We start from the raw sequence: 26,520 nt of genomic DNA, 5'->3' as shown, positions 1-26,520 counted from the left end.
ACAAATGCTGGCTGGAGGGGTCCTGCGGACCCTGCTGCCCCACAAAGCTCAAGGATGCGCTGTCGTTCCTTTCCAAGACTGAGTCACGGCTACCAGAAAAGCCTCCTCTGAGATGGTCCCAAGTGCTTCCTCCCAGGGTAGGGTTGGGGTAGGGGCAGGGAGGGAGGAGGAGGGAGCAATCTGCCAAAGAGCATGACCAGTTCTCCCACTAACCTCCTGGATGCTACAGTTGTCAAGTTTTCCACGTGTCACAAGCGACAGGGCAGCCTCAGCCCCTTTGAGCAGTTCTGTTCCCTTTGAGCATCTTTTTCCATTCTGGCTGCCTCTGAGCATTTCCAGGACTTTCAGCCAGTTTTTAAAATGGATCTTTTCTCTCTCAGTTCTTGGCTAAGTGGGGCAGTCAGCCTGGAGCCCACTGTTTAGGAGTCAGGAACACAGGCCACATGGCTCTGGGTTCAAAGCCAGCCCCCTGCCCTGCTGACTGTCCTTGGAAAAGTGATTGGACCCCTCCGAGTCTCAGTGTTTCCATGTGTAAAATGGGGTAATAATAGCACCTTCCCTCTTGGCATTGTTGAGAGGATTGAGCAGCACACCCTGTGCTGGACAGTAAACTCCAGATTTCATCCAGAGATGAAAACTCTAAGCCCAGCAGGGCTAGGGGTAATTAGCAGAAGGGGGTTCCTAAATTTGGAAGACTTAGGGAGGAAAAAAAAAAAAGAAGAAGATGGGTGAATTTCGCTATGTAAACCAAAAAACTACTATGCATTAAATCAATCAAAGGGCATTTTTTAAAATAAATAATTTATAAGCTTTCCTCTCTAAAGTCTTTGTTGATCAGTTGTCTGCTTACAAAAACTTACCAACTCACTATAAGAAATCTGAAAATGACTGAAGTTTGTGAAGTAGAAACAGAAAAATTCCTATGTTCTTTACCTTCTCAAAATAATGGTTAATAACTATGCCATTAGAACTTTATAATTTATGTAGGTTATTATACTGTACTTCACTTTTTGTATATTTATCATTTATATATATTACTTTCTCCCTAAATTCTATAGATTATTTTCTGAAACCTGCTTTTCCCTCCACAGTACATTGTGGAAGGACATATGAGTGGAAATAAATATCCCTTGCCTGTTTAACAACTAGTCTTTCATTGTATAATACTATAATCAATACCCTCTTGATGGACATCTGGGTTGTTTCCAACATATTACCATTTACCCTAATTACTGCTTTTTTGGAATGCAATTCAGCAGTGTTTCACAATTTTTATATCTAGTAATCAGTCTTCGAGGAATCTGTCCTAAGGAAATAATCCTAGAAAAAGAAAATTAAAATTATTTATACACAAAGATATTCATTGCCAGGGTATTTATAATATTGAAAAACAGGAAACAATTCAGTGTTCATCAATAGGAAAATGGTTAAATAAACCATGACAGAAATAAATCTATTCAGTAGAATATTATGCAACCATTAAAAATGCTCACATTGACTTTGCAATAACACCCACCAAAATGTTGGGAGAAAAAGCAGGACACTAATATATTCACAGTGTGAATACCTAATAATGTACATAAATCTATGTATAGAAAAAATAGTTTGGAAGAATAACTTGGTTAAAACTTTTTGGAGGGCAAATCTTGCAGAAGTTACCAAAAGTGTGAATGCTTACATCCATTGACTAGCCAGTTCTAGACTAGAAATTTCCTCTAAAGAAACAACAGGATAAATATGCAAATACATTTATAAAGCTATTCACTGCGGAACTGTTTGTAAAATGAAAAACAAAAAATTGAGACAACCTAAGTGTCCGTCAATAGGATATTGACTATGCAAATGATGTCATATTTCTACAGTGGAATACAGTACAGTTGTTCAAGGGCATAGTCTTTACGTAGCTACTGCAAGGATTTCAGTTCATACTATTCAGTAAAAAAGAGCCCATGGATCAGTGTGGTCAGTGTGATCTCTCTTTGGTTAAAACTGGTGAATATTTGTAATTAGTTAAGGAAGGAGTGCCGCCAGCAGTTATCTCTAGGGTTGTGGGGTTATAGGGACTTTTGCATTCTCTGTGCAGTTTGGATATTTTGGTAGCAGTCATGTATGATCAGAATGAAATCAACACTGCTAATTCCATTTTTTTTTTAAAGGAGCATGTTTGTGGCAGCCTGGATGAGAGGGGAGTTTATATATGTAGTTTGTATATGTACAGCTGAGTTGCTGTGCTGTGTACCTGAAACTATTGCAACACTGTTAATCAGCTATACTCCAATATAAAGTTAAAAAGTTGAAAAAATGCATAAACTAGTTAAATCTAAATAAATAAAAGAGGAGTGTATTGACAGAAAATGTATGAAAGTCTCAGTGTGGTTCTCTTGAAAGGGGGGGTTGTTGCCTCCTTTTAATTCTTAGGGGCTTTCCAAATTTTCTCTATTTGAGAATGTATCACTTTCACTAGGAAAAACCAAAATTAAAAAATATATATATATTGTCTTCTTTTGTAAAGAGATTTGAGGCAGCTTAAAATAAATGCACGGGACTTCCCTGGTGGTCTAATGGTTAAGACTCCATGCCTCCACGGCAGGGGGCTTCGGTTTGATCCCTGTTTGGGGAACTAAGATCTCACATGCATGGTGCAAGCCAAAAAAAAACTCAGTATTTTTTAGTTTAACTAAAGTTAAGATCATATTGCTTAGTAGTCATGATGTTGTGGGACCATGATTTAGATGTCATGATATATACTCTACAATAGAGAATCCAGCTCAGATTTGATTCCACCTGGATCAGGCACTGGATGCTAATTTGCTTAATCCATTCCCATCTGGCACAAAAGTGAGAAAAAGTGAGATAGGATTGTGAAAGGGGTGCACAGGACTAATTGTGTATGAGCCACAAAAACCGTGATACCTTACTTGAGACATGAAGTTAAGGTAGAAACTCCCCCACCTCCCAGCATAGGAGCTTTCTCAAACACAAGCGAGGCTGGACTCATGCAGGCCTCTGGGAAGGACTGCTTTAGATGATCTGGTGAAAAATCCCCCAAATGCCCCGAAGTAGACAAATAGGAAAAAGGCATCTGAAAGGTCAGAGACTACTCAAAAGAGGCTGACCCTGGCAAACGTGTATGGATTGCAATCAAGAGAGTAATCCAATATGCTTTTAGGCAAATTCATGTTGAGGGACTGGGATGGCTTCCCTGGCCCAGGAGGCCCTGATCCAAGACCTCTTCCCCTGGTCTCCACAAATCTGAATCCCATTCTGCTGTTCTTTTCTGAGACTCAGTTTTGTCATCTGTAAAATGGGGATAAGACTATCCACTGCTTAGGACTGTTCGAAGGATGAAGTCAGATAACAAGGGCAGGCACTTAGCCTAGTGCTTAGCACACAGTAGGTGCTCAATACACAGCATCCAGCTCATCATCATTGTTGTCAAAGGGACCACTGAGGGTGCTTGGGTGAGAGCAGTCTGCTAGGCAGAGGTGGGGACCTGAAGGAATTATGAGGACTGTAGACCCAGGGTTAGAAGCTGGCACCGGACCTCAGAGCCAGGAGCCACCTAGGCTGGCCTGGGTCCACCTGAGTGGCTGAGAGGTTGCCAGGCTTGCTCAGCAGCTGGTTGCAGCCCACCACAGGAGGCCCTGGCCGTGAGGAAGCCATGGCCAGGCCCAGCCCCTCCCAGGCGGCCATCATACCTTTTCGCTACACTTTCTGATGGTGGCCGTGAGCTCACTGACTACCATATCCACACACTTGATACTGGGCTCTTTAAGCTTCTGCACCTGCTTTTTCACTGTGGCTTCAAAAGCGAGGTCAGGTGTGAAGAGGCCCGTCCTGCACCCGGGAGGAGGGGGAACAGGACGGGGTGCAGCCAGGGGTGGGCAGGAGAGGAGGAGGAGGGGAGTGAAGGCCAAGCGGAGCCAGGGTGCGGGGTGTAGGATGGCAGGGGCACGAGGGAAGAGAGAGAGAGACACCGACACAGAGAAAGAGAGAGAGGAGAGAAGACAATGTGAGCGTTGGGCCTGGCCCTCCTGTTACCACCCAGACTGGCACCTCCCGGGTGTTGCCAAGCGCCGCCCCCCCACAGGGCTCTGAGGGCATAGGAGTGGTCTGAGGGACCAAGCCCCAGCCCCATCCAAGGGCCCTTACTGAGTTCATATTCTTTCCCAGGGCTTGGCTCCGCGACTCTTCAGCTACCCTAAATCCTGCCCCCTCTCTCTGTTCCAGCGCCATCTTTGTCACAGCCTGGGGTCCTGCTGAGGAGCTGACCCAGGCCCGGACTCCACTCACCTCCATTCTGTTCAATGCTAGGTTTCCCAGAACCTCTTGTATTTGCTTCGTCCCACCTCCAAAGCCCAGCACCATTCCCTATTTGCCAAGGTCGTGGCAGCCCGCTGCCCAGGGGGTGCACTGCACAACTCCAGGGGGCGCCATTTACATAGACTATGGGGCAGAGGACGCCTCCCAGAGTTGCTGTGTAGCTGCCTGGTCTCCATTCTCTATTTCCTGCTCTACTCCGGCTCTTCCCTTTCTCCTCAAGGGGCATCCTGTGCCTCTCCTCCAATGGAGTCTGGAGGAGCTCAGTTTGGAAAGACAGAGAGAGAAGAGGAAAGACAGAAAAGAGTGAAGATGGTGATAGAGAGGGGCCAGGACAGCTATGGGGAGGGGAGAGGAAGGGAGGCTGGGGGGTGGAGTCCAAAGCCTTGGCTCGGAGTTACAGCTCTGCCACCTCCGAGCTCACGTGACCTTGGGCAAGTCACTTGATCTCCCGAGCCTCAGTTTTCCTGCTGTGAAATGGGTACCATCATCCCTGCCCTGCTCTGCCCTCCTTGAGTGGTTCTGTGAGGCAGATGGAGGAGGATTCTGTCCCTGGAAGGCTGGATGTGGATGGAAGGGACAGGGAAGGTCCTGAGTGAGGGTCCTGAGTGAGGGTGGGGGTGAGATGGGGAAGATGAAGGACGGTGGGGAGTTGGGGTACCTGCTTGACCTGGGTCCTCTGGATCCCTCTGGCCGTCCAGGCCCCTAGGGTGGCACCCAAGAAGGTCCTGTACCTCTTCTGTCTCCAGGGCCAAGACTTCCCTGAAACCCCTCCCTGGAGATCCCAAAGATGACCCCACCTCTGGGAACAGGAAGGGGACTGAGTCCTTCTTCTCCCTGAGCTGGGGGAGCTCTTGGTGGGCTCTCGGAGCAAATAACCACTACCATACCTGTCTTTCCAATGTCTAATCCCTTGGTCCCCCCAGCCTGGGGGCTGGGGCTGGTTGAGGCCCCCTCAGAGAGTCCCGCTCTCCTGGACTGTGGTGGCCTGCCTCCCCCACCCCGCTGAGGTCTGTACATGCTACTAGGGGGCAATGGGGTGGGGTGGGGAAGGAGCGCCTGGCAGCAGAGCAGGGCGGGGCAGAGGTGGGAGGGGCTGGCCGGGTGCCAGTTACCTTCTTGGTGCACTGTCTAACGGTGCTGATTAGCTCCGAGATAACCATGTCCACACACTTGAGACAAGGTTCTCGGATCTTCTTCACCTGCTTTTTCACAATGGTCTCAAAGGCCATGTCTGGGGTAAAGAGCCCGGTTCTGAATGCCCGGAGCAGGAGAAGGGCACAGTGTCACAGGCCAGCTCCTGCCAGGAGTACCAGGCCACGGCCCCATCCCGACCCCCTGAGCTCTGCCCTCGGGGTCCTCCCACTACCCCTCTCCGGGCTTCAGTGTTCCCATCTGTAAAATGGGCAGGAGGGACTCTAATGAAGGTCTTTCAACTGATGCTTTTCAGGATAAGACAAGGTTTGCTTATAGTTGGTGCATATGTCTTGCTTTGTCTTCAGATTCTGTTCCTACAAAAGGTTCTGTGGCTAGAAATGGTTTGAAAACTGCTGAACTGGGTTGTCTCTGAGAGCCTTACTGGGAAGAAAGCATTTTATTTTAAGACTAGGAGAGAGATTGTTTTTTTTCCTGTGCCTTAGCCAATGCAGTCTGTAAATTCATGCCAAACCTTGGAATGGAACCTGCATGAAAGCAGCAACATTTTGGTCTGGTTCACTGCCTAGGCACATAGCGGGTGTTTTAAATTTTCTTGTTGAAGGACCAGTGTAGCTCTGGATCCCTGGAGCAGAGGCTAAGATTTTAAGGACCGGTCTATTTCCCAGTCTTCCTTCCTGCTCCACTGTTCTTGGTGTTGGCTGGAAGGAGGGAAATGGGGTGGAATGGGGCCAACTTTGGGCTAACAGGATCATGGGAGGGTCTGGAGGGTTGAGAGGCCTCATTCCATCACAAAAGGTTCACAGACCAACACCTGGTAGCCTATCTCGGGCTCTACCCATTGGTTTGGGCAACTTTGTGCTGGAGACGACTGATGGGAGCTGTCTCACCTTGGCATGGGCAGGGGACCCAAGCCCAGAGGGTGCTTCCCCTGCCACCTGTACCTTGGGCTGTACACAGCTAGTCTAGCCACCAAGCCTTGTGCCCAGGAACAGGCAAAGGCAGGCAGCAGGCTGCAGGTATTGGGGTAGCCCAGGTCTCCTATCCAGTGCCCCTTGCCAGAGCCTGTCCAAGCTGGAAGCCAGAAAGTCGGGGTTGAGGAGACTGGGCACTAGGGCTCTTCATGCTTCCCGAGGGGCGCTCACTCCATCACTCCCTCTACCTCTGCGCTAGACCCTTTCTGCCTTCCAGGGTTCGGCTTCCCTCCCCGGCCCCCGTACGTGCCTAATGCCATGGATATTCTTGATGGCATAGCTGATCTCCCTTCGGAGTTCCTTCTCGTCAAACTCCATCTGTGTAGGAGACCAAGAGATGGCTGGTCAGGGCCTCTGGTGGTATTTGGGAGGTCAGGACAGGCTCCACCCCACTCCCAGGATTGGCACCAGGGCCTCCAGTGAAGTCAGCCAACATATGTGTGAGAGAGTTCTAGGTAGGTGAGTGGGTGGGAGGGAGGTGAACCCTCCTGTCCCAGGGTGGGGGGCTGCCTACCTTGACCAACTCGAAAGGGAAGCGCTCATGGAAGATCCGGTTGATGCGGGCTCCCCCTGACAGTTCATAGGTGTCGATCTGGTCCCCTGAGCCTTCGATGCGCTTCTCAAAGTCTACAGCGAACTGCTGGACCATCCTGGGGAGAGAGTTGTGTCACCTGAGGGGGCAGCAGCAACCCAGTGCAGGGAGCCCAGGGAGAGACCCGGTGGTGCTGAGAGGCTGTAGGAGGGGCAGCTCCGCGATGGGGAGTCAGGGGTTGGGGAGGCCCTCACTGCAGCAGAGCCTTGGTCTTGCGCGCTGGGTCATCAGGGCGGAAGTTTTTGTACTCCTCCACCTCCTTCTCGATGGACAGCAGCTGGCTCTGGAGTTTGTTTCGCAGCCCTGGCAGCGTGTCCCGGATGTGGTTTGTCAGTTGCTAGGGGCGAGGAAAGCATGAAGACCATGGTCACAGAGACCCAGAAAGCCCACAGGACCAGGCAGGGACCAGGATGTCTGGGGCCCGTGTGGACGTGGTGAGGTGCAGAGCCACAGCCCTGCCCACCACTGCCCTGCCCACCACTGCCCTGCCCACTGGAATGAAAGCTGCCTGGCACACAGTAGGTGCTCACAGGTGTTTTAATTGAACTAATGCATCAATAATACTATTTTCAATAGAAGCCAGAAATTTAGATTTTTATTGGAAATCACCTGGTTTTGATTAATTCAATAGTGTTAGACACCACAAGAGCCAGATGAAATAAATCAGGGGCAGTGATGACTGGAAGACTGCCCCCTTGTGCCCTCTAGGTTTAAGGCCTCCTTTAAGGTAATTCTCAAGTTCTGGGACTCACTCTGGTTAGGTCAGCCCACACAGTATCTCCCTGAACTGCACAATGACTGTAAGAAATGGGTCTTCTCACCATTTTACACATGCAGAAATAGAAGCTCAGAGAGCTGGAAAGTCTTGGTGGGTGAGTGGCGAAGCTGAGATTGGAAGCAAGGTGTATGGCCTCCAGGGACCCCAGCTTTGCCCCACATCACACTGCCTCCCTACTGTCAACACACACACACACACACCTCAGTGATTCTGGAAGCCCCATTCCAGGCAGAGAAATATCCAAGGAGTCCCCTGGTATCACCTGTCCCCAGATCAGCCTCTCCCCATTTCAGAAGGTACCAAGGTCTTCAGCCAAGTACGCTCCAGTCCTAGCCCCTAAGCCCAAGCCCTTGTCAATGACACCCTCCATCCTGGAAGGGTGCCAGGGTTCCCTTCCTGGCCCCAGACAGGGAAGGAGCAGTGAAGCTCGGGTGCTACCTCGCTGTGGGACAGTGGGCAACCCTCCCAAAATACACTTCAATGACTCTGTTCTCATGCTGGTTTCCCAGACTTCATCCTGGCCTGAGCCCCTACCTGGTTGAGGACCTTCTGCAGGTAGGGCGTGCCCATGCGGTCAGCCAAGTGGCGGTAGGAAGGGTGGGAGAGGAAGAACTTGCGTTCAGCAGCCAAGGCAGCTGTGATATCTTTCTTACCATCGATGTCCTTCTGGCTTCGGTTCACGACTCCAATGTAGCCTGTGGGTGCGGTGGAGGTCAAGGGGCATTCAGCCTTGCAGGGAGTGAGGGGCTGGAGGTGAAAGGGAAGGGCTGTCACGTGGGTCAGGGCCATGGCCTACCTACCTCTGCGCAGCGGGAGCAGCTTGTTCTCCAATACATCGCGGGCATCTGTGCCCTCGTCCATCAGGTCCAGCTTAGTGATGACCCCAATGGTGCGCTGACCTGGGGGGGAAGGTGTGGCAGGAGAGGGTTGTCCACACCTGTACTCGCCCTCATACAGGAGACCCCAGGCACTCCTGATCCCACCACACTCCTGCTATTTCCCAGCCTGTGCTCCATCCCCCATTCAATCTCCATGGTGGCCCAAACGACTTTTAAAGGCGTAAATATGATCCCACTGCTATTCGCTTAGATCCTCCAGTGGCTCCCCCTTACACTGTGAATAGATCCCTGGGGCCCTGCGTGTCGGCCGCCTGTGGGAACCTACCCTGGGGGTCCACCTCCTTGGCGACCTTGAGGGCATCAGAGTTGGCCAGGTCGGAGTTGGCCGGGGACACGGCCAAGATGAGGCAGTTCTCCTTGGTGACGAACTGCATAAGCATGTCCCGGATCTGGAACTCGATGTCGGGAGGTTGGTCCCCCACCGGGACCTTGGTCATTCCAGGCAAGTCCACTAGGGTCAGGTTCAGCACTGGACAGGGCGGCGAGAGGGCGGGCTCAAGGCGAGGGGCGTGGCCGTGGGCGGGCGGATTAAGGAACAGGGCCGGACTTAGAGAGGACTTGGTTGGGGGCGTGGCCGTAGGTGGGTGGGGTTAGGGAAACCCGGAGGGCTAAAACGGAGGCCCGTTAGAGGCGTGGCCACGGCTCGGTTGGGGGCCCAGAATATGACGCGCTGAGGAAGAGTGAAGCCCGTGAGGCAATAGCTAAGGGGCGGGGCCAAGAAGACGGTTTCCCAAGGGGCGGGGCTCGGCGAGGAAGCTGAGAGGCCGGGGGCGGGGCCAGGGCCAGATCTCACCGTGCGGCGAGTAGACGCGGAGGTTGATGGGCACTGGAGAGATGCCCTTGTTAGTACCGGTCACCCGGTCGGTCTCAGCCTCAATCTCCAGGCGCACCTCTTCGAAGTCAGTGAATTTCTTCCCCTTGCAGTGCAGAAACTCGGCATATTCTGCCCCAGAAGGAGCCGGGCGCGGGGGAGAAAGCATCATAACCAAAGCTTACCTGAGTTTCATCTCCCACTGGGAAAAGATCCCTCTCTTTCTCTCTCTCTCTCTCTCTCTCTCTCTCACACACACACACACACACACACACAACACTGCCTTCTTCTTCCTCCCCCGACAACAAGGCCTCCTCTCCGTTATGCATTTTTATCCCCGCTGTTCAGATGAGGAATGAGGTCCAAAGAGGGGAAGCCCATACCTGTAGTAGCATTGACCAGCTGCAGGACCAGGGGGCGTCGCGTGACAATGCCAGATCCTCGGGGCAAGAAGTCCCTGCAGTGAATTGGGGGTGATAGGAGAGTCAAGATCTGAGGAGGCTCCCTGTGTCCCAGGGACGCCTGTCCTGCCACCAGGGGCCTCAAAAGCTCCCCAGAAGTGCCTCATCACACCTCAGCCCAAGGGATTCATGAAGGGGAGAGGGCAGCTGAGAAAGGTGGAAAAGACCACCCTCAAGTCCTCTGGGTCACAGAATTTGTGAGTCTGAACTGACCCTCAGACCTCTCTCACAGTCTGCCCTGTGTTGGTTCTGAGCCAACAGGAAGTCCCTGCCCCAACTCAGTCACTGCCATTCAACTCAGGAGAAACTGAGGCATGAGATGCCCCACCCCAATGCCCAAATGTCTGGTGGCCACAGAGTGGGTGCCAAGGAAACGGAGCTGCACTTCGTCCCCTCCTTTCCGCTGTGCGGAAAGGCAGCATCTCACTTCCCCTTTTCCTAGCCCCATCTGGCTGGGGTTGAGGATGAGGGGGATGAGGGGAAGGAGGAAACAAGGAAAAGGACTCATGCTTCTTAAGTGCCTACCGCATGCCAGGCTCTTTGTGGGCAATATTTCATGGACTCTAGACAATAGCCTCACTAGGAAGACAGTATTATTATCCCCATTTTACAGATGAAGAAACTGAGGCTCAGAGATATTCATATTGCTCAGCCCGTATCTACCAGACCCTGCAGTAGATCTGTTTGACCCTGTGGTGAAGGCTTTCTGCCCATCATCTCCCAGCAGACCCAGCTCCCTTTAAATGACTGGACTGAGGGGGTCCCAAAGTCACCTCCTGCCTGTAGACCTGATGTCTATTCCTCAGACATCTGCTATGTCAATTTCAGCCTCAGCAGTCCTTTTGGCTAACTCTTCAGGGTGCCACTTCTCTCTGTCCTGTCAGCTCTTTTCATCACTCCACCCGTCCACCTACAGCCCCACCCAAGCCAGCACAAGGGTGATGGTGGAGGCCTCTTCGGGGATCAGGCTACTGGGATTGGAAACACGGGATTGCCAGGATTCAGGAAAGAAGGGAGCTGAGGGGCCACAGAGATCTCCTTCATGGTGAGGCACATGAAGGCCCAGGGAGGGGAAAGGATATACTCAAGATACTATAGGGCTGGGACAGAGCCAGAACAGAAACCTGGATGCCCTACCCCGAGCCCAGAGCCTGACCTGAACTCACAAAGCTTTCTGTGCCTCAGGTTAAGGGCAGAGTGTCCCCGGAACAACAGAATCGGCCCAGGCTTCTGGGTTCAAGGCCTCATCTGGGGTCCCTGGGAAGGGCTCTTCCATTCTCTGTCCTCACCCTGCCCCACCTCTGGGGAGAGCAGAGACTAATGAGGAGGAGTCAGCCACTTTATGGGGAAGAAGCATGATAAATTCTGCATTTGTCCATCATTTCTAGGTGCCAGGCAAATGCTTTTCATTTGCGCAAGACTGTGAAGTTCAGAAGGGCAGGGCTCGCACTTTTCCATTACAAGAGGAGTGCGGGTTCAGTTCCTTGTCAGGGAACAAAGAGCTCACATGCCATGTGGCATGGCCAGAAAATTACATTAAAAAAATGGGCACTGAGGACTTCCCTGGTGGTACAGTGGATAAGAAGCCGTCTATCGATGCAGGAGATACAGGTTTGATCTCTGGCCAGGGAAGATGCCACATGCCACGGAGCAACTAAGCCAGTGTGCCACAACTATCAAAGCCTGTGTGTCTAGAGCCCATGATCCGCAACGAGAAGCCACCGCAATGAGAAGCCTGTGCACTGTACGAAGAGTAGCCCCCAGATCACTGCAACTAGAGAAAGCCCGCGAGCAGCAGTGAAAACCCAATGGAATGAGAAATAAGTAATAACAGGGAGCTGAACGCCCAAGTCCTCAAAAAGTGCTCTCATATGGAGAAGATATAACTTTACAGATGAGGTAACCAGGGCCTCAGAGAGGTGAAATGACTCATCCAAGGTCACCCAGTCAGGAATGGCAGAGTCGGGGAATCAAACCCGCTGCTGTCGGACCCCAGAGCCTGGAAACTTTCCCATCAGACTCTGCTGCCCCCTAAATGTGAGAAGCCAGACTTGGCTTTTTATGTAATTTAATTAAATTCAGTGTAGAACATATTTGGGAGCAGCTGCTCTGTGCCAGGCCCTGTGTTGGGCCCTGGGGATGGGAGGTGATGAGTCAGACGGTTCCCACCCCTAGGCGCTCACAGCATGGTGGGAGAGACAAGTAAACAGATAATGTGATGTAGTGTGACATGTGCTGGAATGGAGGTGCACCAGGCCGCACAGAGGGGGAGGTGGTTCACTTGCCGGGGGAGGGACTTCCTGTCTCTGTCTTTACCCCTTACTCGTTGACTTCTTTGCAGGGGTGACCCTCTAGTACTTGGGACCCGCCACCCCCGCCCCCCAGAGAGATAGCGCATCTCGGCTCACAGAGGCTGGGGAGGATATGGGGACCTGGGGTCTACCTTCTTCCCCACCTTCTCCTCACCCAGCAATACCATGGCAACAGTAGTTGCCATGGAAACTGCAGGCGGGGCTGGAAAGGATGGGACTCCCCACAGAGAGCCCCTCCCCAGGCAGAGACATGAACCTTCCCTGGAGCTCTAGCCTGAGAGCACCAGCCCCCCAACCCCCTTCCTGCACAGATAGACCCACTTGGCCCTGGCAGGCCTGAGAGGCGGAGGTCCCTGAGGTGCCACATAGAGGGTGTGGGGAACCCAGAGCCCAGCTGGAGGGGTGATCAGGGGTCTGGGCCAGCCTGCTCCAAGTTGCTGCCTCCCAGGGCTACTTAAAGGACAAGCAGCTTATGGGAAGCAGAGATTAGAGCACAGAGCATGTGTGGGAGCAGTGCCTACTCAGACCCAGATTTCCCAGGCCGGCGTGGGGATGGGTGCCCAGGTGGCCAGGGGCTCCATCTTGGCCCTGCCCCAGGCTCTCAGAATTCCCTGGGTGGCTTGTTCAAATGCCCATTCCTCAGACCGGCTGGGTTAGAATCTTCAGGGTTGGGGGGCGCAGGGGAGGAGAGGAGGGAATCTGGATTCTAAACACAATCCCCAAGTTCCCATCAAGTTTAAGGCTCCTGGTTCAGTGACGAGGAACCAGCGCCAGGTAGAGGCCCTGGGTTCGAGTCCTGACTTGGCCATTCCCCAGCCTGGTGCCCCTGGGCCAGTTGCTTCACCCTCAGGGCCTCAGGATCCTCAGTTGTAAACCACATGACCTAAAGGAGGCGTCATATATGACCACGCGTGGCTGCACAGTGATTCCTGGAGCCCTAGCCTGTGCCTGGAACAGAGTGGGCACTTAGCAGCTGGAGGGGGCTGCCAAGGAGAGCCTCCTGTCCTCAGCCCCCCTCCTTCAGAGAATCCTCCCAAAATTCAGCAAGGAATCCAAGATCCTGAAGAACCATCTGCCTCACGTCCTCTAGGCACTGAATCGGATCTCAGGATCCTGACCACATATTATTGGCTGGAAACGATGGACCTCAAGGAGGAGGAGTTTTCAGAGAACATCTCATTCCCTGTCATTGTCCAGGGGGTGGGACAGAGGCCCAGAGAGGGGCAGGGAGCTGTGAGGCCGCACAGCAATGGAAGGGATGGCTGAGACGGGCCCAGGACCCGGAAGCCTGCTTCTCAGCTAGGCTCATGCCTGGACAGGCAGTGATGAGCACGGCTGTTCCCACATCCAGACTCAGTGCCTCACTGCCCGCTGGATTCTCACGCTGGGCACAGGATTCTCGTGCTGGGCACAGGATGGGCTATCGTAGGGGCTCAGGCAACCCTGGAAGGAGCAAGCATGGCTGAGCAACTCCACAGCTTCCACCTTTCGCCTGGATAGACTGCCCCATACCCTCAGTTAAAGTGCCCCCTGGGGACTTCCCTCGTGGTCCAGTGGTAGGGGGCCTGGGTTCGATCCTTGGTCAGGGAACTAGATCCCACATGCCGCAACTAAACGATGACCCCTTGTGCTGCAACTAAGACCCGGCGCAGAAAAATAAATAAATATTTAAAAAATAATGTGTCCCGCACCTTTGCACTGGAGATTTGGGCCTGATCTGGTCTCCCGCCAGAGCCACCTCTGCACCTCCCACCCAGCTCCTGGTTTGCCCAAGAAAGGACAGAACAGGTGCTCAGAGAAAAGTGTGCCGGGCCCACCAGCCTCGACTGACGTGTGGGAGGGGTGGCTGGTGACATGCCAGCTCCTCCCACTCATTTTGGACAGATGGTGGTTTCCTGGGGAGGCCTTGCCTTGCCATCTGCAGAGGTACCTTCAAACCTGAAGCACAGGGAGGATGAAATAAACACATCTCACCACCTCCAGGCACCACATACGGCCTATCGGAACTGGCACTGTCACCCCAGAGGGGCCTGGAGGAATTATACCCAGAGCTGCCACTCCTAGTCTGACAGTTGCTCTGGGACCCTGGTTCCCAAGTCCTGCTGAGCTCAAATGCCACCAGAAAGTAGGATGCTTGGACTAGTGTGTGCCCAGCAGCGGTCATCCTTGTCAGTCTCTTGTTTCCTGGACTCTGATGTCAGACAGGCCCGGCATTGGATATCCGAGCTGTGTGACTATGGATAAATCATCAGATGTCTCTGAATCTCAGTTTCCTTATCAGTAAAATGGGTTTCTGCGAGGCCTATATAACTTAATGTCTGTACCCAGGCTTGGTAGCAATGATGAGAAATAAAACTTGTTGAGGGAGCTGAGCACACAGCCTGGGTTCCCAGGACCATGTCATCAATTGATGCCGCAGGGAGAGAGCTGGAAGATAGGTTTCCTGGGGGCTGGCCAGAGGAGTGGGCGGAGGCCAGAATATTTCCAGCCCAATCTTGCCTTGGAAGTTGAAGGGAAGGGGCCCAACAGACTGTGAGATGCCCTCTGAAGCAGGGAGCCAGGGTGGAGGCGAGGGAGTGGGTGGGCCAAGAAATACAGTGGGGAGGAGGTGAGACTGCCCTCAGGCAACAAGTCCCTCTCTGTTCCTGCCACCCCAGGAGGCCCTGGGCTGGCCCATGTCACACAGCCCACGAATTTCTAGCTGAGGTTTGAAGATTTCAGGGCAGCCCTGGCCTTAGCTTCCCCTGGTATTCTAATGTCCTGAGAGCAGGGCCTGAATTGGCCCTATTTACACGGTATTCCCAGCACCCAGCTCAGAACCTGGCACAGAGCAGGCGCTCGGGACACCACTGTTGGCCGAAGGAATGATTGGAAGGAGTTCCTCCGTTTTTCCCATCACTGCCCTCATTGTACAGATGTGGAAACTGAGGCACAAGAAAGAGGGTTGCCCGAGTTCACAGTGCAAGTTGGTGACAGGGTAAGACTGGTGCCCTGGGCCCTGGATTCCAAGCCCGGCACTCTCCCCACAACAACCATTCTTCAATATTAAAGAAAACATGTCATCTTTCTTTTCACCTTATCCTTCCATCCTTCCTACCATTCTTCTTTGCCTCTTTCCTTCCTGCCTCCCTCCCGGTCTTCCTCCCTCCCTTTCTTTCAAGTGTTGACGACTTTATACTTTCAAAACGGAAACGATTTCTTTTGCCCGTGCTTAAAAAAATCATATGCTCTCTCATTAAATATTTTTTCAGAAAATACATAAGACGTTGAAAAAATAAAAAGCAACCATCACCCCTAACACCTGGGGCTCAGCACTGTAAACGTTTTATCACTTATAAGAACAGTCATGGCAAACCCTGATGGATTGTTGATTGCTGGCCAAGGATGCTTCCGGGGGCTCTGAAGCCTGCATCATCACGAGGTTTCTTCCGGGGGTGATGGAAGTGGTCTAAAATTGGATTGTGATGATGGTTGCACCAATGTGCGAAAAATCATTGAAGCGTGCACTAAAGATGGGCGAATCTACAGCATGTAAATTCTACCTTAATCAAGTTGTTTAAGAAACCTGCAGCCTCTTGATTGATGCTCAAATGGCTGTGTGAGGTTGGCGTGGCCAGTTTTCCCAACTTGAAGGGGAGAGACAAAGTCAGGTGCCCCTCATGGACCCGGGCTCTGAGCCACACTTGGGTAGCAGCTCTGCCTGTCTAACAGCTCAGCGTGGACTTTTCCCAAGTCGCTCAATATGGAGTTACTTCTGGATCCTTATTTCTTTCATTTATTTCACTGTGCTGGGCCTTTGTTGCAGCATTCGAACTCTTAGTTGTGGCATGTGGGATATAGTTCCCTGACCAGGGATCAAACCTGAGTCCCCTGCATTGGGAGCACAGAGTCTTAGCCACTGGACCACCAGGGAAGTCCCTGGATTGTTATTTCTTATCACAAATAGCCTGAGGTGAAGGAATCTCAGTTCCACTAAATTATCTCCCTGCTCTGAACCTCAGTTTCCCCATCCGTGAAATGGACACAATCCAGCAGCTCCCTCCTATGGCCAATGAGGGGATGCCTCGAGACCCTGACTGTAGAAGGATCTACCTAGGAGACTGCCCACTGGCGCTGCTGTGAGTCACCTGAGTGCCCATCCTGGGCTTGGTGCCTACGTGTGCCAGGGAGCATTGCATTCACCTGCTGAGATGTTTCTCCCCATCTGGGCTGGTGGCCTTGTTTCCCTGTGCTAAGATTGGGGACAAAAGAGTGGTGCAGTGATAAACAGGTAAAATGTTCATAATAACCTTGGTTGGATCTCCTCTGCCAGGAGTTCTCAGCCCAAGGTCACGGGCCTCTTTCTTCCTCTGTGGTCCCTCATTCTGGGAGAAAACTGAGTCCTGCCCCACATGCCAAGGTCACAGGCTGGAGGGTGGTCAGGGAAGGCATCCTAGAGGAGGTGTTGGCTGATGTGAGATCTGGAGGTTGAGCCAGTGAAGGAAGAAGACGGAGGTGGGGTGAGGCACCTTCCTGGCAGAGAGAATAGGAGAGTGAGGGAGAGGGACAGCCCATTCCCCATGAGCTGTAAGATACTTAGGTGGCCCCCGGAGGGGAAGCCCGGCTGGGTACAGCCAGCCTCAGGGCCCCAGCTCAGGAGATAAGGCTCTGCTTGGAGGGCAGGGAGCTAAGAAGGGCTTCAAGCAGAGGCATCAGATTGGGAAGCCCTAGAAAGTGCTGAGCTGCCCGACAGAGAATAGCAAGAGAAGAGTCTGTCCTGGGTGCTGGGTAGGACAAAGGTAATGATGGCCCAGGTACAGAAGGGATGGGCTGGGGCAGAACCCACAGGGTCTGTAGACTGCACTGGATGGAGAGGATGCGAGAGGAGCTGGGAGCCAATCCCGGGGCCTCCGGCTGGGGCACTGGGAGGGCGACAGAGGATGAGATGGTTGGATGGCATCACTGATTCAATGGATGTGAGCTTGGGCAAACTCTGGGAGATGGTGAGGGACAGGGAAGCCTGATGTGCTGCGGTCTGTGGGCTCCCAAAGAGTCAGACACGACTTGGTGACCGAACAACAACATAGGAATTCCAAGTTGCTAGAGTTGACTGCTGCAAACGGTTGGTATTCCTTAGCCACAGTTCAGTCCAGGAAGCGGGCACGTGTGCCCAAGAGACAACCAGGGAGAGCAGAGGAGGAGAAGCTGAGGTGTATGGAGAGACAGACACAGGGATTGGGGTGAAGAGGGTGGACATTCACATGGAGATAGAAGACCCGTGCTGGTTGCTGTCCTGATGCACCGCTGTGTGACTTCAGGCAGGTCCCTTACCCTCTCTGTGCCATTTCACCACTTGAAAATTGGGGATGATGTTCCTCCTACTAAGAGGTTGCTGGTTCTAAGAAGACAAAAAGCAACACTGCCCTTGGACCTGGGGGCTCGGGGCCCTGACCTTGGGCCCCATCCTTGCTGGAATCTCTGGCCTCACCTTCCCATGAGCCTGTGCACCCCTCCTTGTTTGTTGTTGTTTTGATTGCTCATTCAAGCCTGACTCTTTGTGACCCCATGGATTGTGGCCCGCCAGGCTCCTCTGTCTATGGGATTTCCCTGGCAAGAATGCTGGAGTGGCTTGCCATTTCCTCCTCCAGGGGATCTTCCTGACCCAGGGATCAAACCCAGATCTCCTACATTGGCAGGTGGATTCTCTGCCGCTGAGCCACCAGGGAGGCTCTCGTGCAGCCCTTCTAGGCCACACTTAAATGCCCTGGAACTTTCTCTCAGTCTCAAGTATACCTCTAGGTTCTTTCCCACCTGTGGGCTGCCCTCAGTGCGAGGAGGCAACCTGGAGGCTAAGGCTGATGGAGCTGGAAGATGAGGGCAGCCTGGGGAGTCCCCACCTCATCTCAGAACTTAGAGGAGTCTGAAATTCTAAATTCCACACCATCCTGCCAGGTTGCTTTGAAGGTGTGTTTGTCAAGGTGGGAGGGCAGAATGCACTGTAGTTAGCAATTCCTTAGCTTGATTTATAACTGGAATATTTAGACATACGGCACGTGGGCTCCACTTCTCCCTCCTGTTCCAGGCCTGATAATACCGCGTCTGTGACTGGAAGCCTCCGCTCCCACCTGACCCCTCCGCACCGGCCTGCCTGTGTCACCTCCTCCTGTTTCTGACCCTCCGACCCCAGCCAAGGCCAGGGAAACTCGATGCTCCTGACACCAGGATCAGATGCTGTCTGCCAGAGTCACCTTTCATTCCCAGTTCCTTGGGGCCACTGGGTGGGGCAGGGGGTTGGAGAAGACGTCCTCTGGCAGGGATGGGCACACAGGTCTGGCTGAGGGCATGTGCCAGGAGCATGCTCTGAGCAGGGAGGGGCACAGCATCGTGGGCTCTCTGGGTCGGGGTGGCTGGAGGGCCCGAAGCGCCTCCCAGACCAGCCTGATCTCACTGCGATCTCTGCTCCTCACTGCCCTTCTCTCCTCTGGGTTGCACCTCTGGCCTTTCCTCAGGGGGGGACCCTGCACCTGGAGTGGTTCACTCCTTTGCCTGACCAAGTCCTATTTTCGCTCAGGCGCAGACTTAACTGCTCAGATGCCTTCTCTGGCCCCCTGATGACTCCTGCTCCCTACAACATCAGGCTCCTGGTACCCTTCTTCAAACCCACAACATAAGAGCTCTTTGTGTAATGTAGCCTCTGTCTGTCCCGCTCAGCTGTGAGTCCCCCGAGAACAGGGATGGGTCTGGCTTGTTCACAGCTCTATCCTCAGGGCCTGGTGCACTGCAAGTGCCAAGGAGATGTCAGTTCCCTCCGCCTCTCTACTTTCGATGTCTCAATTATGCCCTAATCCTCTTTGGCCTCAGTCTCCGAATCTGGGAAATGGGATGTAGCCTGAGGTGTTCAGAGGAAGAGACAGATCCTAGTAGTGGAGAATGCTCTGTCCCCCATGGCAGGGTCTGGGGCTGACCAAGAGAAGGGCTCTCAGAGGCCAGAGACTGGCACAAGGTCTGTGCTGGGGCCAGAATGCAGAGACAGGGGATTGGTAGGAGGCAGGGGGCCTGAGCAAAAGGCTTCCCAGGTGGCTCAAGGGTAAAGAATCTGCCTGCCAATACAGGAGCCGTAGGAGATGCCAGTTCAATCCCCAGGTTGGGAAGATGCCCTGGAGAAGGAAATGGCAACCCACTCCAGTATTCTTGCCTGGGAAATCCCACAGACAGAGGAGCCTGGTGGGCTACAGTCAGTCCACGGGGTTGCAAAGAGTTAGACACAACTCAGTGACTGACCAACCACTCAGTGAGCCTGAGCTGGGGTAGGCTGAGTCAGCAGAGGAAACCAAAACCCTATCCCCCAGGCTGCCCTTTGGGCTCTGGGCAGAGGCTCACTCACTAGGCTCCCTGCCCCACCTGCATCCTTGCCCCTCCTCCCAGCTGGTACCTATGCCCAGGCAGGAACAGAATGGGCATGTTCTCTGGGCCAGACCTGACCTGAGTGCTTCACGGGCATGATGTCAACACTCGCCACAGTCCCGTGATGGAGGTGCTATTATTATCCCCATTTTACAGATGAGGGAAGAGCAGCTGGGCAGGGTTTAAAAAACATGCCCAAGTTTGCCCAGCGTGTAAATACCAGAGCTAAGCTGCAAACCCAGGTCTGATTCCAGAGCCTGAGCGCTCAGTCCCTCTGCCACACTCCTGCTGGCCCTGGCCTCCCCAGGGGGCCAAACAGGAGGGCAGATGGGCAGTGCCCGATAGTCAGCACGCCTGGGCCTCAGAGTGAGTGAGGCCAGGGGTGCCAGAGCCTGGAAGCCTGTCCCAGGACACCTGACTCGGTGCTGGATGGGTATAGCGGGGAGGGGGCACACAGCTGGGGGCAGACGAAGGGAAACCTGGGGCCCCAGACATCTGCTCACAAAGTGCTGGGGTGTCCAGGGGCCCACGCACACTCCACTGTCTGCGCTCACCACCGAGATGATCTCATCTACACTCACGAGTTGACATCCCATCTTTTCCAAATTTATATTTCCAGCCCGCCTTCCCTCTGAGCTTCCGACTTGCATCACCACACTGCCCACCTTACATCGCAGATTCAACGAGTTCAAAACCAAACTCCCGATCTTACCCCCTGACCCCCAGCCTGCTCCTCCCAGACTCTGTTAATGGTACCAACGCCCACCAGGGTCAGAGGTGCTAAAGTCATCCTGGATTCTTCTTTCCTCACCTTCTACATCCCATCCCCCAGCAGGTTTTGTGGGACCGTCCTCCAAAATACATCCTAAACCCCACTGTGCTCCCCCTCTCTCTGCCAACGCCCTGGTCCAGCCCCACTTTGTCCAGCGCAGCAGCCTCCGGACCTGTTTCCTGTAGCCCTTCCCAAGCCACACACTTGCTGGAAGCAGCTCAAGTCATTCCACTACTTAAGAGCTTCTGATAAGAATGAAAACAAACATCGTTCGTCAGCTTAATCTGAGGCCCCTGCCTATCTCTCCCATGTTGTGTTCACCTTGCCCAGCAAACACCAGCCACGGCGCATCCTTTCTGTTCTTCAAAGATACCAAATTCGTCACTGCCCCAGGGCCTTTGCATGCGCTGTTCTCTCAGCCTAGAATGCTTCTCCCCAAGTAGTCACATGACTTCTTGTCCCTCAGTTCTCATCTCAGATGCCACGGATTCCTAGACACCTTCTCTGACCTCCCTGTGGAAAGTGGCCCTTTTCACTCCCAGCATTGACCACGGCCCCCAGTTTTCTTCTTCACGTACATCTGCTGGATGGCTGAACAAATCAACCTCAGCCTTCCTTTCTGTAAAAGGGAGACAAAGAAAAAGCATAGATCCAGAGCAGCCCTGCCAGGGTCCTGGGCAGCTGCCTGGGCCACCACCACAGCAAAGATTACAACAGGGCCCTCTTGGGTGCCCGGAAGCCTGGAGCAGCCTCTGCTTCCTCTGATATATTCTCCACTTCCTCTCCATGGGGGGTTGACTCCCGGGAAACCCCAGGAGGCAGAGCGGCTGTTACCATGCACATGGGTCTGGGGACCCAGCCCAAGGTGGAGAGGTGGGGATCCATGGCGAGGCAGACTGTGGGGACCCCAGTGAACCTGTTTCCCACTCCAGTCCTGGCCTCCTCACTAGCTTTCATGAGAATCAACTAATGCATCCCCGTGCATGCCACTGTACGCCAGGCCCCTACTCTGCCCCAGACCTGCTCCTGGACACCCTGTGTATCCTCCCGCGGGGCCGCAGTCAAAGGCTATTGGATTGTGGAGGGCAGCGAGAGGGTCCAAGCCTCTGGGGGCAGAGTCTGAATCTCACTCGACCCCTCGACAAGCTAACAGTTGCGGAAGTCAGCTGTGGCCAGGCTGGCCTGCTGTGCAGTCCAGCCCCGGCACCTCTCTCGGCTGGATGGTGGACTCCGAGATGGCAGCAGCTAGGTCTCCGGGCCCACACAGGCCCCAAACCTAACTGAACATTGATACCTCCCTTCCACGAGTCTATAAAAGGGGGCTTTTACACTCGTGAACTCCCTGGAGCCCCACACCCATGTCTCAGGAAGGCAGGGCGGCAGCTGGCATTGGGCCCATTCCTCAGATGGGGAAAGTGGGGGTCCATACACCTGTGTGTTCCTGTGTTCAGTGCTGAGCTGGGCTCTTAGAGGTGGTGTGGGCCCCAGATTGGAGCCTGACAGGCACGGTCCTTCTTGGCCCTGTGACCTTGGACAGGGCCTCTAACCTCAGCGTCTCAGTTTCCTCCCCTGCAGGGTGGTCATCACAGTACCCGCCTCACGGGGCTCTTGTGACCCGTCCCATATAGCCTGGCAGGGGGCACAGGGGAAGGGCCTGGCAGACAGTGGCTGAGGTCAGCCGCCCCCTGGTGCCCCCTGCCCAGAGCACGCAGCAGGCACAGAGCATGCATGAGCAGAGGGGGGAGAGGCAGGCCTGTGGTTTGTACCCTGAAAAGTACAGGATGTCCACGACTGTCATCTAAAGCATGAGGGCCTCAGGGGCTGTATTGCCTCCAGGGCCCTCCCACCCCCCTCGTGGTGACTGTTGAGCCGTAGGGACACGGACCATCTCTGTGTCTCTTGTCAGTGTCTCTGCAGCTCTGGGGGAAGGTGGGGTCACATGAGCAGGAAAGGGGTTCTCTAGAAGCCCTTCCCCAGGAGACAGACGGCGTCCCCCCTGCTGATCAGATGGGCCCGGCCGCCCCCACGGTGGCTCTCCCGCGTCCCACAGATACATCGATCCGTGCAGTATCCTTCTCTCTCACCCCTGAGGCTGACACTGGGCCTTCCCAGGTCATTTGAGGGGAGGGGATGACCGTCCAGTCTAATCGCCCATATTAGAGATGGGGAAACCGAAGCTCAGAGAGGGCAGTGACTCGCTGGAGGTTTCACAGCAGAACCTGGTTTGGGACCCAGGATGTCTCAGCCCAGAACTGCCATCCCTGGGATGAGGGGAGGAGAAAGCCCTCTCTGCCTGCCTCCCTCTCTGGCACAGGTCATCCGCCTCTTTACCCATGAAGGTCATTGGACCAAAGCTAGGGTTTCTGAAGGAGGTTAGGAAGGCAGATGACAGAATGGGGAGGTCAGTGTCAATTCTTTTGCCTCCTCCCTCAGTCTGCCCAGCATCCCCCCTCCGCCTCCAGCCCCCGGGAAGAGCGCCGGCCTCTCTCTCCTTCTCAGCCCCCGGAAAGCCCATCTCTGTCTCCCCTTCTTGAGGAGAGCCTGGGGGGTGGTCACGACCCTGCCTGCCTCCCTAAACCCACGGCTCTTTGTCTTGGTGGTTGCCCCTAACTCCTTGCCACCTGGCCCTCCCGGCGCCTTGTGGGATCCGAGGCAGGAGGGGGATTAGGTCGTGCAAATGGCTCCCCCCACCCCTCCCCGCCAGCCCGCCTCCCTCCCTGTCTTAGTCATCTCTGTCCTCCACCGCCTTCTCCCTCCATTCCAATCCCTCTGCCAGGCCAAGGGGAGGACGACACTGACAGGCGCCCCCCCCCCCCCGACCCAGGGGCGGCGGCAGGGCAAGGGGCCGGCGGCTCGGGGAAGGCTCAGAGGCGCTGGCTCCCCCCACCCCCTCTTCCTCATCCTGCAGTCGCGCCTCCCCCCTCTTCCGCGCTGCGCACGGATGGCGGCCGGAGCCGCAGAGGTGTGTGTGACGGGGGAGACTGTATCTGGTCCCCGATGCTCAAGGGGCCATGTCCTCTCCCAGGGGCGACGGGAGGGGTGACCCCCCACCGCAGTCCAGGAATCCCCATGAGAGGAGGGGGAGCTGTCCATAGAGCCTGGGGGCATGGGCCCAGGGGTGCTGCCCGCTTCAAGAGACCCCCTCAGAACCGAGGGGAGTCATGTAGGCCCCTCGGTACCCATGGGGGGGTCGGGGTGGGGGAACAGCCCTTTGCCCGGGTCTGCTGTCTTCCTAAAGGATGGAGCGGAGGAGGGGGGCGTGAGCCCGCGGCCGCAGGCTTGACGTCTGCGGCCCAGCGGGGATGAGGAGGGTGGAGGGCGCTGCGCCCCCGAAGGGCTCTCGTCGCGGGGGAGGGCCGCCTCCTCCTTCTGGCTGGAGGTGGGGGCGGGGGGGGGGTGGCGCGCTGTCCGCCGTGCAGCGCCAGGGGCTACGAGGTCCCGGCGCCGTCGGGGCCGGGTCCCGAGACCCGGAGGACCCGGGCGCGGGGAGTCCGCGTCCCAGGGGCGCGCCGCTTCCTACCTGCCTACGAAATTCTCGAGCACCGAGCTCTTGCCAGCGCTCTGGCCGCCCACCACGGCGATCTGCGGCAGGTCGAGGTCCGCGTTCTGGCCGATGGCTGAGAAGGCATCCTGCAGCCGGTTGACCAGCGGGATGAGATCCTCCATGCCACGGTTGCCCATGGCTGCGGCTGGCCCAGCAGGCTGCGATCCGGCCGCGGCTTGGGCTCCCGGCTTCGGCTCCGCGGATGCAGCGGCGCGCTCCGACGCTTTTCTGCGCCGCGGGTCCCCCCGCCCCTCGGGGATCGGAGCGCCGCGCTGCGCCGGGATGCCGCGAGGGGGCGCCCGCTGCGCCGCGGGTCGGCAGCCGTGCGCAGGCGCCGCCCGTAGCACTATGGGGACTGTAGTTTTCAACTTCTGCGGCTTTTGGGGACGCTCGAGCCGTGTCTGGGGGAAGCACAGATGCTGCACCGCACGTTATCTTTCCTGGAAACGGGCACAGTCTCCTAGGTACCAGGTGCCCTTAGTACCAGACCCCTTGGAGAGTAGTCGTGGCTGCCTCACTCCCTCTTACAGATGGGGAAACTGAGGCTTGGAGGCACGGCCTCCTTCCAAGGTCATAGCCTTCTGACCTTCAGTTTCACTTGAGTTCACTGCCTTCTACTTTAGGTTGTAACACTAATTTATCTCCGGCATTTCCCTTCCCGCCTTTGGGCCTCAATCTCCCTGTTTCTAGAAGGAAAAGATAAAGAGCATTAATTTAACAAATATTTACTGAACACATACTGTAAGCCATACCCTGTTCTAGGCGCTGGAGATATAGCAGTAAACAAGACAGACCAGGTCTCTACCCTCATAGATCTTACAGTGGAGACAGACAGTAAATGAATAAACAGATAAATGAAACAGTACAAGTGAAGATAGTGTACACTAATAGTGATGCGAGAAATCAGCACAGCATATGAAGAGTTCTCTTTAGCCTGGCAGGTTGGGAGGGTTCTCTGTGGAGGTGACAGTTGAGAAGAGACCTGAATGGTGAGAAGCAGCAGCTGCTGCTGCTGCTAAGTCGCTTCAGTCGTGTCCAACTCTGTGCGACCCCATAGATGGCAGCCTACCAGGCTCCGCTGTCCCTGGGATTCTCCAGGCAAGAACACTGGAGTGGGTTGCCATTTCCTTCTCTAATGCATGAAAGTGAAAAGTGAAAGTGAAGTCGCTCAGTCGTGTCCGACTCCTCGAGACCCCATGGACTGCAGCCTGTCCATGGGATTTTCCAGGCAGGAGTACTGGAGTGGGTTGCCATTGCCTTCTCGGAGGAGCAGCTAGCCAGGCTAAATGAACAGCAGGTACAAAGGCCCTGACACTTGGAAGGGCCTTCTTGGGACAGTTGGAACTTCTTGTCCTGGTAAGTGAAGTGTTCTCCCCAAACCATCAGGGTGGTGGTAAAACAGTAGGGCTCGAATCCAGGACTCTTGAAACCCTACCCTATTTATTTTTTTCATGTAGAAAGACCGGGGGACCCCAAGCCAAGTTTTCCACCTCTGCATTTAAGGAATCTAACTGGGACTCCCCACAAGGAGACTAGGGAAGAGAGAACAGAGAACAGAGAACCCTGGAGAACAGAGGAGCCTAGAGAGCTACAGTCCGTGAGGTTGCGAAGAGTTGGGCATGACTTAGAGGTTAGCAACAACAACAGCCCTGTTCTACTGGGGATCAGTAGGTCACCATCTGTGAACAGAGTGGGGGCCACTGCTGGGAGATCAGTAGTCTGTAAATTGGAGACTGTGGTTCATTCACTCATTTAATACAAATTTATTAAACTAGGAACTCTGCTAGACCTTGGAGATAAAGCAGGGAGCAAAATGGACGAAGACTTTACCTTCATGTGGCTTATAGTCTAGTAGAAAAAGAAGGACAAAGTACAAATGAGCCCATAAATGTGACTGTCAGATAGTCATGAGTACTTTGGAAGACAAGAAAGCTGGAGAAGTTGGAGGTGGGGGCTGTGTTGCTGTTTTGCATACAGTGGCTGGAGGAGGATTCTGGTAAGGTGAAAATCTGAGCAGACCTGAAGGAAGTACAGGAGTAATCCATGTGGACCTCTGGGGAACATCTGGGCAGAGAGGAATAAGCGGATCCTATTCCAAGAGCCTGACCTGGGCCTTAGATGAGCTGTGTGATCCAGGTTCCTCCATATCTTTGAGCCTCAGTGATCTAATCTGGGTAATGGGGATAACGATAGACTGGAATGCCCGTGAAGGGCATGGCCCCAGCCTGAGGCTCAGGCGACCCTTATTAAACCACTGCTTTGAGGATGCTGATGATCACATCCTTCCAGAGAACTGGATGTGGATGTGGAACTGCACATCCTGTGTGGCTGCTCCCAGCCAGCCCGTTGTTATGCTCCAGAACCAGAGAGGGCAGAGATGAAGCCTGGATTGGTGCCATTCATTTATTTAGAGGGTGCCAGTTACAGTCATCCTAGAGGGGCGCCATTGTGGCTGGTTTGTTTTTCCTAATTACAGTAGCAAAACATATTGTAAAAATCAGACTTTACACAGTATTTGA

The 26,520-nt window shown here is 54.2% G+C and overlaps 1 protein-coding gene across 1 annotated transcript in view; it reads right to left on the bottom strand.

The window, feature by feature from the left end:
• Positions 1–24,138, bottom strand: part of DNM1 (dynamin 1) — a 43,395-nt gene extending 19,257 nt beyond the window's left edge. Inside the window, exons 1-10 of the mRNA XM_052649648.1 lie at positions 23,978–24,138; positions 9,913–9,986; positions 9,512–9,661; positions 8,984–9,187; positions 8,620–8,718; positions 8,354–8,514; positions 7,236–7,378; positions 6,964–7,099; positions 6,700–6,767; positions 5,436–5,574 (exon numbers count right to left, since the gene is read on the bottom strand). Of these exons, the coding sequence (XP_052505608.1) occupies positions 5,436–5,574; positions 6,700–6,767; positions 6,964–7,099; positions 7,236–7,378; positions 8,354–8,514; positions 8,620–8,718; positions 8,984–9,187; positions 9,512–9,661; positions 9,913–9,986; positions 23,978–24,138 (1,335 nt within the window). The remainder of the gene's footprint in view (positions 1–5,435; positions 5,575–6,699; positions 6,768–6,963; positions 7,100–7,235; positions 7,379–8,353; positions 8,515–8,619; positions 8,719–8,983; positions 9,188–9,511; positions 9,662–9,912; positions 9,987–23,977) is intronic.
• Between the last annotated feature and the right edge of the window lie 2,382 nt (positions 24,139–26,520).

The sequence above is a fragment of the Budorcas taxicolor genome, chromosome 11 (genome assembly GCF_023091745.1).
Source record: "Budorcas taxicolor isolate Tak-1 chromosome 11, Takin1.1, whole genome shotgun sequence".
Taxonomy (NCBI): domain Eukaryota; kingdom Metazoa; phylum Chordata; class Mammalia; order Artiodactyla; family Bovidae; genus Budorcas; species Budorcas taxicolor.
The sequence above is the reverse complement of the archived record's forward strand: the minus strand, read 5'-3'. Positions and strand labels throughout refer to the sequence as shown.